The sequence below is a fragment of the Alosa pseudoharengus genome, unplaced genomic scaffold (assembly GCF_046254945.1).
Source record: "Alosa pseudoharengus isolate Yale_2024_CS ecotype anadromous, Long Island Sound unplaced genomic scaffold, YU_APseudo_1.1 YU_APseudo_1.1_scf_12, whole genome shotgun sequence".
Lineage (NCBI taxonomy): Eukaryota > Metazoa > Chordata > Actinopteri > Clupeiformes > Clupeidae > Alosa > Alosa pseudoharengus.
The window spans coordinates 1,804,540-1,816,968 of record NW_027468587.1 but is presented as its reverse complement, the minus strand read 5'-3'; the positions used below and the strand labels follow the sequence as shown (position 1 = coordinate 1,816,968).

The 12,429-nt window shown below is 47.8% G+C and overlaps 1 protein-coding gene across 1 annotated transcript in view; it reads left to right on the top strand.

Annotated features, from left to right (window-relative positions):
• ncapd2 (non-SMC condensin I complex, subunit D2) overlaps window positions 1-12,429 on the top strand; it is a 55,133-nt gene that overhangs the window by 31,437 nt on the left and 11,267 nt on the right. The window contains exons 19-29 of the mRNA XM_076279697.1: window positions 623-755; window positions 1,057-1,132; window positions 3,617-3,865; window positions 4,074-4,228; window positions 4,387-4,498; window positions 5,415-5,538; window positions 5,683-5,838; window positions 9,349-9,526; window positions 9,861-9,955; window positions 10,268-10,348; window positions 12,419-12,429. The exon at window positions 12,419-12,429 is cut by the window's right edge and continues 173 nt beyond it. Coding sequence (XP_076135812.1) covers window positions 623-755; window positions 1,057-1,132; window positions 3,617-3,865; window positions 4,074-4,228; window positions 4,387-4,498; window positions 5,415-5,538; window positions 5,683-5,838; window positions 9,349-9,526; window positions 9,861-9,955; window positions 10,268-10,348; window positions 12,419-12,429 — 1,370 coding nt within the window. The remainder of the gene's footprint in view (window positions 1-622; window positions 756-1,056; window positions 1,133-3,616; window positions 3,866-4,073; window positions 4,229-4,386; window positions 4,499-5,414; window positions 5,539-5,682; window positions 5,839-9,348; window positions 9,527-9,860; window positions 9,956-10,267; window positions 10,349-12,418) is intronic.

The window sequence follows — 12,429 nt, the reverse complement described above, 5'->3', positions numbered from 1 at the left end:
TTTAAGACCTTCACTGCCCTGAAAGAGCTCAGCCAACACATTGCACTCTTCTCACCTCAATCCTCCGGGAGCTTGTGCTAAAAAGTGAGCGAGACAGAGAGAGAGAGAGAGAGAGAGGAGGAAGAGAGAGAGAGAGAAGAAGGAAGAGACAGATGTCAGCCTGTTGGCAGCGCCTTGCTCTGCCTCCCCTGGTCTTGTTCACGTCTTTCAGATTGTCGGCTGGAAGGATCCACCCACGGCCTCTCGGCATGAACACCGGAGTGCAGCGGAGCGTGGTGGAGCGGAGCGTGGTGAAGGCTAATTTAAAGCATGATGTGTCTTTCACTGCTCTTTTCGTCTGTCCGACCCACGGCTGCATTAGTCGGGTCACGCTCACACACACCACACACACACACACACACACACACACCACACACACCACACACACCACACACACCACACACACCACACACACCACACACACCACACCACACACACACACACACACACACAAGCGAGTGTCAAGGGGCTTTTTGCAGCAGTGTTGATACATTGCATCTTTTCTGTTTAGAGTAAGGTGCCCTTATTGTAATTATTATTTTGCCGCTGACATAGAGTGTGTGTGTGTGTGTGTGTGTGTTAGGGCGGAGAGAGAGGTCGTGCTCAGTAACCTGGACACGCTGTGTTCAGTGGCCCTCGGGGAGTCCGTGACGGAGGATTATCTGCTGGCCAGAGACACGGTCATCACCATCTGCAACGTCACCGATCAAATCAGAGTATGCACGCGCACGCACACACACACACACACACACTTTATCTTTTCTGTTCTGTTGGCAGGCGTACACAAGGACACTGCGCTGAGGTCAGTGTGTGCACAGAACAAATGTTTAAATAAAAAAATTACCCCTGGATATACCAGCTTGATCAACCCAGAGTGTGTGTGTGTAGCTTTGAATTTATTAAAATGATAAATTAAGTAGCAAACCAGCCAGAATAGCGGTGGTTAAGCCAAGCTACCAGTTGATTGTGTCCATGCGATTGGTCTCACTTGAGGGCACATGTGTTCTGCTGTTCCAGATGTCCAAAGGGGCCCCATTCAGACTTCCTCAGGACCACCAGCTCTTCAGCTGCCTCACTCAGGCCATCGCTGATGGTAAACACACACACACACACACAAACACACATCACAAGTTTTTTTTCTTCCTCAAAGCACTCATGACATGATGGCAGTGTAGTTATTACTTTTTTCAGACCTGAGAAAGTATTGAATTATTCGTTTTTCAGACCTGGAATAGGATTATCAAAACCCAAACATTGTCTACATACCATATGCACTCAAGTGTTCTCCGTGGTGATTGGATCATTATCCAAAACATTACAAAATAAACTGCTCTTGTAAAAACTACAAAACATAGAATTCTTAAAGCTACAGTTGGCAAGTCTGGCAGATTGAAGGGACTTAGCCAAAATGTTGAATGTTTACAACTCTCATGCCCCTCCCCCACTACCACCAAGCACCCTCTCATCGAGTTTGTGCTCATCAGTGCGCGCTAGACTTCACCAGACTGTTGACTTCCGGAGAGGTCACACCCAACACCTGCCACTGACCATCGACGGTGCTGTGGTGGAGAGAGCGAGCAGCACCAAATTCCTGGGGGTGCACATCAGTGAAGACCTCTCCTGGACCACCAACACAGCATCACTGGCGAAGAGAGCTCAGCGCCGCCTGTACTTCCTGCGGAAACTCAGGCGAGCAAGTGCTCCACCAGCCACCATGACCACATTCTACCGAGGCACCATTGAGAGCATCCTCTCCAGCTGTATCGCTGTGTGGGGCGGAAGCTGCACTGAATACAACAGGAAAGCCCTGCAGCGCATAGTGAACACAGCTGGAAGGATTATTGGTGCTTCACTCCCCTCCCTGAAGGACATTTACACCACCCACCTCACCCGCAAGGCGACCAAAATTGTGAGTGATGCAAGTCACCCCGCTCACAATCTGTTTGATCTACTGCCCTCTGGGAAGAGGTACAGAAGCCTGCGCTCCCGCACTACCAGACTCACCAACAGCTTCATACACCAAGCTGTTAGGATGCTGAACTCTCTCCCTCCTCTCCCCCCTCCACCCTCAGCTACATAACATCCTGGACATTGGACCCACAAATGGCCGCCTGCACCACTCCACTTGCACACTTGTACACTTTGCAACTTGTTGTTGTTGTCCTGGAAACACAACACTTCTGCTGCTCTTACATAACTTGCACCACTATGCCACTTTATTTCTTACTTAGGTCAAACAGAACTACCTCAGCCTCTTATTGGCCTGACTTTGCACTAGTATTTTATTTTATTGACTGTCTATGCACAATTTCAACCAAATTTTGCTGCTCTTATTTTTTCATTATATGTGCCCTCTTATTTACTTATTTACTTACTTTTTTGTTTACTTGAATGTTATGTTTGTCTGTGGACTTAAAATTGTTAAAATATGTCTTGTCTCCACCGTGGGATAGTGAGAAACGTAATTTCGATCTCTTTGTATGTCTGGAACATGTGAAGAAATTGACAATAAAGCTGACTTTGACTTTGACTTTGACTGTGATTGACAGTCAGGTCTCACACAGCCCTGCTCTGATTGGACCAGAAGAACCGGGAGCTGTGGATTTTTGCTTAACAAATAACAGGCTCTAGTTGGAGGTAGAAGTGCAGGTTTTTTTTTTTCTTAAACTGGCTGATTTATGTTGTTCTGTCAGAGCATAGTGTCTGTTTCAGTAAGTATGATAAAACAAATCTTGCCAACTGCAGCTTTAAAGGGGAGGGGGGGGGGGGGGGGCACCAGCCACAGCAGCTGGCTGTTGTTAACATTGCTGTTCTCTGCAGCTTTAAAGGGGTGGGGGGGGGTGGTCAGCTGGCTGTTGTTAACATTGCTGTTCTCTGCAGGGGTTGTGCTGAGCTGTCCCTACTGTTCTGTGCAGGGCTTGTGCTGAGCTGGTGCTAACATGGCTGTTCTCTGCAGGGGTTGTGCTGAGCTGTTCCTACTGTTCTCTGCAGGGGTTGTGCTGAGCTGTTCCTACTGTTCTCTGCAGGGGTGGTGCTGAGCTGTCCCTACTGTTCTCTGCAGGGGTGGTGCTGAGCTGTTCCTACTGTTCTCTGCAGGGGTGGTGCTGAGCTGTTCCTACTGTTCTGTTCTCTGCAGGGGTTGTGCTGAGCTGTTCTCTGCAGGGGTTGTGCTGAGCTGTTCCTACTGTTCTCTGCAGGGGTTGTGCTGAGCTGTTCCTACTGTACTGTTCTCTGCAGGGGCTGTGCTGAGCTGTTCCTACTGTACTGTTCTCTGCAGGGGTTGTGCTGAGCTGTTCCTACTGTACTGTTCTCTACAGGGGTGGTGCTGAGCTGTTCCTACTGTTCTCTGCAGGGGTTGTGCTGAGCTGTTCCTACTGTTCTCTGCAGGGGTGGTGCTGAGCTGTTCCTACTGTTCTCTGCAGGGGTTGTGCTGAGCTGTTCCTACTGTTCTGTTCTCTGCAGGTGTTGTGCTGAGCTGTTCCTACTGTTCTCTGCAGGGGTTGTGCTGAGCTGTTCCTACTGTACTGTTCTCTGCAGGGGTGGTGCTGAGCTGTTCCTACTGTTCTGTTCTCTGCAGGGGTGGTGCTGAGCTGTTCCTACTGGCAGACCTTCATGGAGCAGGCCGTGCGCCTCATCTACTTCCTGGCTGAGTCACCTGACCAGCTTTGCGGCCGCCTCCTCCAGCGCTCCTCTCGCCTGCTATTGGAGCAGGCCGCTGAAGCTCGGCCAACCAACCAACCAGATGACGCGTCCATTGTGCAGTCACAGGAGGATAGCCCCCAATCACAGGCCTCTTCCCAGGACCCAGAGGACCAGGGAGAGCAAGGTGGACAGACCCTCCAGTTATCCAACACCCCTTTTAACAACTATGTTCAGTCGATGACTATTCTTGAGTTGTGTGTTCTTTGTGTCTATTCACATCTTGCAGGGTTTAACAGTAGCTCTTGTTCTTCATGATCCAGTGAGCTGCATGTCTCTAAGCTCTTGTTGTTGTTGTCGTCCCCCCCCCCCCCCCGTCCCTTGTCCTGTTGCAGTGAGCTGCGTGTCTCTGGCCCAGCTGCTGTCCCTCTGTGGATGTGTGGCCTTCTGGCAGGTGTCGCACCTGGAGCGTAGCGTGAGCGCCGAGCTCCGTCGGAGGAGGGGAGAGAGGGAGGAGAAGGAGGAGAAGGGGCCCTCCAACAAGTCCAAGGTGAGTGCCCTGCCATGGTCCGCTTGGTGAGTGCCCTGCTACGGTGCGCTTGGTGAGTGCCCTGCCATGGTCCGCTTGGTGCGCTTGGCCACTCCAGACACCGTTACGTGGTTGACGAGCAGTAGATTTCATGGCTTGTCATCTTTGTCACCCCACAGCAAGAGGCCAATGACAGCTGTGTGGAGGAGGAGCTTGGCTTGATTGGCGCCTCGGCAGAGGACACCGAGGCTGAACTCATCCGCAAGATCTGTGAGACGGAGCTGCTGGCAGGTGAGCCTGACCACATGTAACGTGCCTTAGTACCAGTGCACAACAACTCCTGACCACATGTAACGTGCCTTAGTACCAGTGCACAACAACTCCTGACCACATGTAACGTGTCTTAGTACCAGTGCACAACAAGACCACCGAGTTTAGCCTTCAGGTGAGCCTGACCGCAATGTAACGTGCCTTAGTACCAGTGCAATGTAACGTGCCTTAGCACCAGTGCAATGTAACGTGCCTTAGCACCAGTGCAATGTAACGTGCCTTAGCACCAGTGCAATGTAATGTGCCTTAGCACCAGTGCAATGTAACGTGCCTTAGCACCAGTGCAATGTAACGTGCCTTAGCACCAGTGCAATGTAACGTGCCTTAGTACCAGTGTGAGTTGAGAGTTCAGCTTCTAACTTCCACCTGCGCAAAGGGCCACGTGACGTGCTCCATGTCCCAGACACATTTTGTTATTTTATTTACTGTTGTGTATTTGCCCCTTTCATGTCTGCCTCGGTGTTAGGTGCTATAGGTCCAGCTCCCTAATATGCAAATCGGTGTTAGGTGCTATAGGTCCAGCTCCCTAATATGCAAATCGGTGTTAGGTGCTATAGGTCCAGCTCCCTAATATGCAAATCGGTGTTAGGTGCTAGGTCCAGCTCCCTAATATGTAAATCGGTGTTAGGTGCTATAGGTCCAGCTCCCTAATATGCAAATCGGTGTTAGGTGCTAGGTCCAGCTCCCTAATATGCAAATCGGTGTTAGGTGCTATAGGTCCAGCTCCCTAATATGCAAATCGGTGTTAGGTGCTAGGTCCAGCTCCCTAATATGCAAATCACTAAAACGTAAAGAGGAATGTAGGAACAGTGCCTGGTTGAACAACTGTACTGGTTTGATAAGTGTGTGTGTGTGTGTGTGTGTGTGTGTGTCTCAGAGGAGAACCTGCTGTGTGTGTTCGTGCCGCTGCTGGTCAAGGTGTGCAGCGCGCCCGGCCGCTACTCCCATCCTCAGCTCACAACCGCCGCCTGCCTCGCGCTCTCCCAGTACATGATGATCAGGTAACCATGGCAACCCTGCGCTCGCTGCACAGCTCTGCGGGCGGTCTGTAGTTTTCATCTCCGCTAATAAGCTAGCAGTGTTCTTTTCCCTCCATAGCACTCATGTTTTAATTTGTTAATGTGTGTGTGTGTGTGTGTGTGTAGCCCGACGGCCTGTAAGGAGCACATTCGTCTCCTCTTCACCATCCTGGAGAAATCACCGCTGCCCATTGTACGGTCCAACACAATCGTTGCCCTTGGTGACCTGACTGTGCGATTCCCAAACATTCTGGAACCCTGGACTCCCAACCTCTATGCCAGGTGAGGATTGGCAGCTTCTGTCCGAGGCTGTGAGACTACAACACCCATAATGACTTGCAAACCTGTAGTCAGAACTTCTGCTGAAAAACTCTATCTGACACTAAGGGTATTTTTACATATAGTCCCTTTTAAAAGAACCGGACTCAGAACTCCGTCCACTAAAAGGGGACCAGAAAGAGGACCAAGACAAAAGGGACTCAGTTCATCATGTATTCACATTGTGAGTTCATCATGTATTCACATTGTGAGTTCATCATGTATTCACATTGTGAGTTCGTTTGAAAGAGGACTCCGATCTCTTGCTGGTGCACTTCAGCTCTGATGGGGACTCAGTTTTCTTCATGTTCACACTATACCTTCTCTGCGGGTCTCAGACCTGCTTTGGATTATGGGCTATGTAGTTGCTCTGGGTTAGTTATGTATTTACATCATCATTCATTATCAGGTTTAAATAATTATCATAACCCATAATTGTTGTGGTGATTTTGTTTCATTTTTTTCTGAAATATATTATATTATAATATTTTCAGAATGAATTCTGATCTAAAATTATTGCAAAGATCCTCTTGAACGGTCAGTCAACACGCCAGCCAATCACACTTTTTAATTCAGTGGTAGGCCCGCACTACAGTACCTAGTAACTGTTGCTATGTCTAAGTTTAGCTCACGTCCAAAATGACAAGTGAACAGCAGCCCGCTAACCACGCTGTGCAGTCTCCTATATGTTTGCAATGAGAGTTCGACAAAGAGATAATAGCCTAGCAGATCATGAACAATGGTGAGCAATACAATCCAAAGTTCGCTGATTTCTACATTGTTAGTTACAAATAGCTTGGATGAAAAGACATTCAGCATACTGTTAATGCTGGACCCACTTGTTCGACTGTAGCCAATGTAACGTTACAAATGTCTGTAGGCCTTTCATGAGCCTAATGACAATAGTTTATTTTAGGCTATATAAGAAATGACATGCCTTCAGTTTTGGCAATGGCAAGTCAAGTAGGACAAAATAGGCTAGCGTACAATGCGAAATGTGAAGGAGAACCCAGGGCGATTTGTGTTCACAATGCACAGATAATGCCAACCGTGCCGCAGACAAAGCGAGGTGGTCTCAGTTCGGTTCGCGTTAGAGGTTTAAGGTTTATGGGGAGCTTTATGAATGATCTTTATTGACTTGGAGCTCACATGAAGGAGAAAAACAAACCAAGCAGCACTCTTATGATAGCTGTATAAGTGGGTTATGGACAGTGTATTAAACATTGTTTGGGTGGCATTACTAATTGCCTGATTGCTCTTCGTCATCAATGCTTATGTTCACTCATTCAGTATTGGCTGAGTGGAGACTTTTCTAAAGCAAATCCTGCGTTGCGTTCAGCCCAGAAAAAACATAGCAAAGCTTTGTTTCAACTGTTTATAGTTGCACGCTGAACACTCTTGTTCATACAAGCCCTCCGAGAAGGCCATTTTTTGCTTTCTTTTTGAAGATTTTCCAAGCCTAGTTAAATCAACATAAATATGTTCTTTTCATTCTTATGTCTCCTGTAAATGACTGAGTGGATACACTGTGTACACTGCCCTTTGATACGGCGGGTTTTGTGTACACGTCATTGTTGATGGAGTAGGACCTGGGGCCGCTTGATAATGTCAAACACCATAATCATATGATTGTTTTAGTCAAGGTTGAGATCATGATTCATTAACACTAACTCAATGAGTTTGGAAACATCCCCCATTTTCTAAACTTGATGAAAAATGAACAGTGAATTAAATTGGATTTGTAACTCAAGACGAAACAAGAGCATTGTTGCAAAATGTAATGCAGCAAATTAATCTTAATATTTTAATTGTGTTTTCATAGTTGGAAGTCATAATTGACGATTAATTAGATTAATTGCACAGCCCTAATAGGACGTCTGACACACCCACCAAATGAAAACATACCTCTTAAAACGTACCTTAAAGCCTGTAGAAAACATACCTCAAATTCAGTTGCACATCTTTGCGCAGCATTGTGGTCAAACATGTCGTCCTGGAAACCATAACAAAACATTGTGAAACGCTTTGAGATTGGGAAGATTGGCTGTTGGCTCTGTTATGTCCATGGCTTTGAAATGTGACTGGCTGACTAGCTGTGTGTCGGCATGCAACGCACCGCGTTGATGATGGCTAATTCCTCGGTTCCCATCTGTTGCCTTCGTCCAGCAGAGGGCAGTCTTTGTTCCTATGCGGATGAACTTCATTTACTGTGCTAACGAAACCTGTTTGGCCGCTAATATGGCAAGATGAACTTCATTTACTGTGCTTACGAAACCTGTTTGGCCGCTAATATGGCAAGATGAACTTCATTTACTGTGCTTACGAAACCTGTTTGGCCGCTAATATGGCAAGATGGACTCTCTTTACTGTGCTTACGAAACCTGTTTGGCCGCTAATATGGCAAGATGAACTTAATTTACTGTGCTTACGAAACCTGTTTGGCCGCTAATATGGCAAGATGGACTCTCTTTACTGTGCTTACAAAACCTGTTTGGCCGCTAATATGGCAAGATGATGGTTATGGCCGTTTAACTGCTGCTGCTGCTGATGTTTTGGTACCTAGAAGTGAATCGTGGTATCCAGCACTTGTCTGTACTCTTCTCCAAGGAAAGGCCTCTGGAGGGCCAGCAAGAGAACTCGAACCGCAGCGCGCTTTAACTTATCAGACCCACTCCTACTCGTGTTACCGTGGCAACACATTCACCACACTGATGCTCTCTGAAGTGCCCCTATAACCCCCCCCCCCCCCTCTCCACGCCCCCACCTCCTCCTGCTTCACCCATTCTTTTCTTTTGTGGCCGTAAAGCAATTCTGTCTTCCCATTCTCTCCTGTTCGGCACCTTTAAAACGGCGCAAACCCAGTTGTGGGCATGACAATGATGGCTGACAATGATGGCTGATTATGGCCCTCACTGGTGGCAGAGATTGGTGCGGCGGTTATAATTACCCCCGTTGCGCTAGTGTGAGACACAGGCCCTCGCGGTCGGAGCCCAGGGTCCCTGGTGGAGCCGATGGGCCTGATTGTGCTGCCTTTGTGGTGGGGATAATTACCCACCTCCCCCTTTAGCACGAACACAGGGCCCGCAGAGGGGGCTGACCGCCGTGTCCGTCAGCATTGTGTGCTGATCGTTAACCCCCGTGGGAGGCAGTAGGAGTTCTGCCCGCTGGCTCTAACACGCGCACACATGCACATTTCCGCCCTTGCATGTAGTGGCTGTATTTACAAGCACACATGCGTATTGTTGCTGCGCGATTTCTTTGCCGTATATGCCAACTTTTGCCTCACGTCATGTAAAAGACATTTGTTATCCGTTTGTACCCCTTTTAAGACCCATCATAATCTGAATCGTTATTGAATCTTTGTTAGTTCACTTTTGACGTTTTTGAAGCATTTGGGTATATTTTGCGTGTGCAATTTGACGTGTGGTGACTGCTTCCTGCTTTGCATCTCATTGCCCATCTCATCTGCCGCAGGCTGAGTGACGAAAACGCCTCGGTCCGGCTGACGGCCATCACAGTCCTCACACAGCTGGTGCTGAAGGACGTGATGAAGGTCAAAGGTCAGGTGAGCGAGGTGGCCGTGCTGTTGCTGGACCCAGAGCCTCACATCGCCAGTTTGGCCCTCAACTTCTTCAACGAGCTCGCCTCCAAGGTACCCAAGCCATCAGAGTGCTGCCTCAACTCAAGGTCGCTGGCTTAGCTAGGTAACTTCAGGAGTAACCATTGATCTCAAAAGAACATCATTTATTCTACAGATTCTTTAGAGATCAGTGATTTACTCCTGAACTTACCTGAATAAGCAAGGAACCTTGTTTTATAGAACACTCTTGTAAATGTGAAACCTCATCAGTCATTCTTTTTGCAGATGCTCAAAATGCTGTTTAATATACTTCAATCTTTGTTTTTTTTTTTTAAGTTGCTGGTAAAACATTATGGTTTGCTCTTATTTTATGTGATTTCTCTCTCCTTGTGTATTTAATGTTCAGGACAACGCCATCTACAACCTGCTGCCGGACATCATCAGCCGCCTGTCTGACCCCGAGCGGGGCATGACCGAGGACGACTTCCACACCATCATGAAGTCAGTCGCTCACCTAACGTTATTTTGTCCAGATAAATCATGTGTGTGCGTGTGTGACTGTTGGTGTGTCTCATAGAAAGTGATAGTGTTGTCAAGGATGACTGTCTGTGTGTGGGTGAATGTGTGGGTGTTGCGGATGTGTCGGTATTGTGGATGGGCCCTAGAGTTTTGTTAAAATGTCAAATTTAAATCTGATGTAAAAGCTTTTTATGTTTTTTGGGAGGGAGACAATTATTCTGCATAATTTTGTTAATGTGTGCCCTCTGCATTTCATTTCAATGTATAATTAATCTATTTGTTTTCTGTTCTCAGACAGCTGTTCTCTTACATAACCAAGGAGAGACAAACGGAGAGCCTGGTGGAGAAACTGTGCCAGCGCTTCAGAACGGCCAAGTGAGTGAACATCCGTCTCCTCCTGTCTGTCGGCGTACCCCTCTCTCCTCGCACATTCCCCACCCACACAGCGCTCGTTCTTCTCAATTCATGACTGCGTGCGTGCGTGCGTGCGTGCGTGTGTGTGTGCGTGCGCGCGCATGTGGTCGTGACTGTAAAATCCCCTCGCTGCTGTGAAGTGGGTCAGGACTACGTCTCCCACGATCCCCTGCTGCAGCTAGCTAGCGCTGGCCCCACGAGGAGCCGGATTACTGGGATCGGAGGCTCACGCAGCCCATCTGTCAGAGGACCAGCGCCGGCTCCCAGCCTTGCACTCTGCCTCAGACGTTTGGCAAGAACACCAGAATTTAGACAACTTTTAATCTTCTACCTAACGGCCTCGAGACTTTTAATCTTCTACCTAACGGCCTCGAGACTTTTAATCTTCTACCTAACGGCCTCGAGACTTTTAATCTTCTACCTAACGGCCTCGAGACTTTTAATCTTCTACCTAACGGCCTCGAGACTTTTAATCTTCTACCTAACGGCCTCGAGACTTTTAATCTTCTACCTAACGGCCTCGAGACTTTTAATCTTCTACCTAACGGCCTCGAGACTTTTAATCCTTCTACCTAACGGCCTCGAGACTTTTAATCTTCTACCTAACGGCCTCGAGACTTTTAATCTTCTACCTAAAGGCCTCGAGACTTCTCCTGTCTTTCCCCCTGGCACTTGGCTTTGGCTAGATGTGCAACACGCTCTCTGTTTGGCTAGATGTGCAACATGCTCTCTGTTTGGCTAGATGTGCAACATGCTCTCTGTTTGGCTAGATGTGCAACATGCTCTCTGTTTGGCTAGATGTGCAACATGCTCTCTGTTTGGCTAGATGTGCAACATGCTCTCTGTTTGGCTAGATGTGCAACATGCTCTCTGTTTGGCTAGATGTGCAACATGCTCTCTGTTTGGCTAGATGTGCAACATGCTCTCTGTTTGGCTAGATGTGCAACATGCTCTCTGTTTGGCTACATGTGCAACATGCTCTCTGTTTGGAGTCGGTGGGCCGTTTGTTCTGCCATTTAACAGCAGTCCTCAGAATAGCTCACACTCCTCTCTCATTTAACAGCAGTCCTCAGAATAGGTCACACTCCTCTCTCATTTGACAGCAGTCCTCAGAATAGGTCACACTCCTCTCTCATTTGACAGCAGTCCTCAGAATAGGTCACACTCCTCTCTCATTTGACAGCAGTCCTCAGAATAGGTCACACTCCTCTCTCATTTGACAGCAGTCCTCAGAATAGGTCACACTCCTCTCTCATTTGACAGCAGTCCTCAGAATAGGTCACACTCCTCTCTCATTTAACAGCAGTCCTCAGAATAGGTCACACTCCTCTCTCATTTGACAGCAGTCCTCAGAATAGGTCACACTCCTCTCTCATTTGACAGCAGTCCTCAGAATAGCTCACACTCCTCTCTCATTTGACAGCAGTCCTCAGAATAGGTCACACTCTTCACTCTTTTGTCTTTCAGTTGTTCAGGTGCCCTTCAGAGGTTTCAGATTGACCTTTAACCCCTTAACCAATGGCCTGTGTGTGTGAGTGCGCGCGCGCGCTAGTGTGTGTTTGGAGAAGGTGTTGTGTGTATCCATAACATCTGTCATGCGCTAGTGTGTGTGTGTGTGTGTGTTTGTGTGTGTGTGTGTGTGGAGAAGGTGTTGTGTATATCCATAACATCTGTCATGCGCTAGTGTGTGTGTGTGTGTGTGTGTGTGTGTGGAGAAGGTGATGTGGGTATCCATAACATCTGTCATGCGCTAGTGTGTGTGTGTGGAGAAGGTGTTGTGTATATCCATAACATCTGTCATGTGCTAGTGTGTGTGTGGAGAAGGTGTTGTGTGTATCCATAACATCTGTCATGCGCTAGTGTGTGTGTGTGTGTGTGTGGAGAAGGTGTTGTGTGTATCCATAACATCTGTCGAGGTGCTGTGTAGGGCTGTCACTTTTGTGAAAAAATCCTGTTCGATTTGAGACATAAGTGTTCATTGAATCGATTGTAAAATGTGTGTGTGCGCGCGTGTGTGTGTGTGTGTGTCAGGACTGAGCGGC